This window comes from Acanthisitta chloris, unplaced genomic scaffold (genome assembly GCF_000695815.1).
Source record: "Acanthisitta chloris isolate BGI_N310 unplaced genomic scaffold, ASM69581v1 scaffold12268, whole genome shotgun sequence".
NCBI classification, from domain to species: Eukaryota; Metazoa; Chordata; class Aves; order Passeriformes; family Acanthisittidae; genus Acanthisitta; species Acanthisitta chloris.
In genome coordinates this window covers 1-2,331 of record NW_008685401.1, presented here as the reverse complement: position 1 = coordinate 2,331, position 2,331 = coordinate 1, and the positions used below count along the sequence as shown (strand labels likewise).

The window sequence follows — 2,331 nt, the reverse complement described above, 5'->3', positions numbered from 1 at the left end:
AGTCAGACCCATGGTGGAAGGCCTTCAGTGGGGTCTGCAGGGACATGTGAGTAGTGTCCCCAGGAAAGGCAGGACCCTGGCAAGGATAGCCTTTGTTGTGAGCCGGGGGATCTCTGGCAGTCTCTGGGGTCACGGCAGAGGGTGGGATGGGGTGCCCTGTGCTGTGCCAAAGCATCTCCCTGTGCTCCCCAAGAAGGGATGGAATTGGGCTGAGGGACTTCCTGGCAGAGTCTCTATGCCCATGGAGTGGGAGGAGGGCAGAGGACCTGGCTACCCCCATGCCCATGCTGACACAGTGTCTCACTTGTCAGGAAGCTGCAACTCAAGCTCGAAATCTTCCCAGCTGCCACTGACAGCCGCTACATCCGCGCGGTGAGTGTGATGCCTGTCTGCCTGTGGGTCCCCACCCTGGGGTGAGACCTGCAGCCCCAAGCAGGAGCTGTGTCCAGGTGGAGGGAGGCATGTAGTGCCCATCCCAGCTCTGACCTCACCCTGTACCTCCCCATCTCCAGGCAGGGCATCCTGCTATTGGCTTCTCGCCCATGAACCGCACCCCAGTGCTGCTCCACGACCACAACGAATTCCTCAACGAGCAAGTCTTCCTGCGGGGCATCGAGATCTACTCCCGCCTCCTGACCGCCCTGGCCTCCGTGCCCCCGCTGCCCAATGAGAGCTGAGTGCCTGGCAAGGGGCAGGATAGGCAGTGCCAAGCAGCGGGTACAAGGCTTTGAAAAGGGGGCAGGGGTTGGGCACAGCAAATGCCTGCCAGCGTGCCGGGAGACAGATGGCATCATGCCATGTTGGCTGTGTTCAGGGCTGGCCTGATGGTGGGGCCCGGGGCGTTGTGTCCCCCTTGCCTAGATGCCAGCAGAGCCTCGTGCCTAGGTGCCTCCAGCCTTTCCTGTGTCAGCAGTGCCTCCTCCTGTCCCTGTGCCACCTCTGGCTGTGCTGGCTGGGCACTTAGGGGCTGGCCAGTGCCCCGCTCTGCCTGTCCATGCCTCATCCTGCCTCTCTGCCTGCTTGCCTGGGTAGCTGGGGCCAGTGCTGCCCATCTTCCCCGTGCAAGTCAATAAATCTCCTTGGTAAGCACAGCCAGGAGCAGTGTGGTCTTTCTGTCTGTCCGTGGTGCTGCCTGCGGGGTCTCACCCAGACACCACAGATTTCCTTGTGCAGTGGGATCTGCTAGGGTGCTCCCTGCTCCCCTGGGTTCATTGGGCCCAGGGGACAGCAGTGCAGGCAGGATCCTGCCCAGGCAGGCTGTGGGGCCTCTACCCACAGTGAGCCTCGGGGTACCGATGCTGGGGCTCATCCTGCTCCCTCCCTCCCTCCCTGCCTCCACCAGCTCCTGCCGTGGTGCAGCTCCGCCAAACCCTTTGTGTGCGGGTCCGGGCAGGCACCTCTGCTTATCTGCCAGAGCTGCCGCCAGCTACGTCTCCTCCTTGCTCTTTCCCAGTCCCATGCAGCTCCCCAGCACCCGGGGGGCAGTGTCTGTCCCAGCCATGCAGTTCGTTGGGGAAACTGAGGGCTTGCTGAGCAAACTGGGACAGTATAACACCACTCAGGGGACTTGCAGAGATGCTCCATAACAAAAGTTTGGGGAGGAGCCAGGGCCCCCTGCCTCCTGCCCTCTGTTTAATTAAATAAAACTGCTGGAACCCTTGGGAGGCTGGGGATAACAATCCTGTCCCATGCTGGTGGAGGCAGGTGGCGATGGAGGACTGTGAGAGAAGCCACCAGCTCCTCTGCTCCCTCCCCTCCATCCAGCACAGGGGAAATCCAAGGCTTTTGAGTGGGGGACACACCTGCCTGTGCTCTGAAGTTCCCAGGGGAAGCCGGTGTGGACTGCCTGATGTCTCATACGACCACATCCCATCACGCTCCATCTCTGGGGAAGGATGTCATGGGAGTGATGTGGGTGCCGCATGGTCCTTGCTGGCCAGGATCCCTCATCAGGATGCTAATACCTTTGCAGGCAGACAGAGATGTGTCCCCTGCTCTGCACGTGCAGCAAGGCTGTATGCAGCACCTTATGCTCTGCTTGTTCCTGCCCAGTTCCTTTCCCCAACCAGCTTGGTGTCCCCTGCTTGCCTGGCACTGAGATGGGACCTGACACCTGGGTGCTTGTTTGTGCTTGGAGATCACTCCACACTGAGCATCATTCTAGGGGGACATGTCTGTGTGCCCTCTCCTAACACTCCAGGAGGGCAAGGCAGAGGAACCCCAGCTTCCCTCCCTTGCTCCCCTTCCTCGGGGATGAGCTGGAGGGGTTGGCAGGGTCACTTCTTGGGCGCGGGGCTGTAGTAAAGCCTAAAGCACTAGCGGTGGGGGACA

The 2,331-nt window shown here is 60.9% G+C and overlaps 1 protein-coding gene across 2 annotated transcripts in view; it reads left to right on the top strand.

Annotated features, from left to right (window-relative positions):
• Positions 1-677, top strand: part of ACY1 (aminoacylase 1) — a 4,374-nt gene extending 3,697 nt beyond the window's left edge. For both annotated transcript variants that reach the window (XM_009079756.1, XM_009079755.1), the window contains 3 exons: positions 3-46; positions 312-372; positions 513-677. In XM_009079756.1, coding sequence (XP_009078004.1) covers positions 3-46; positions 312-372; positions 513-677 — 270 coding nt within the window. The remainder of the gene's footprint in view (positions 1-2; positions 47-311; positions 373-512) is intronic.
• The last annotated feature ends 1,654 nt before the right edge of the window (positions 678-2,331 follow it).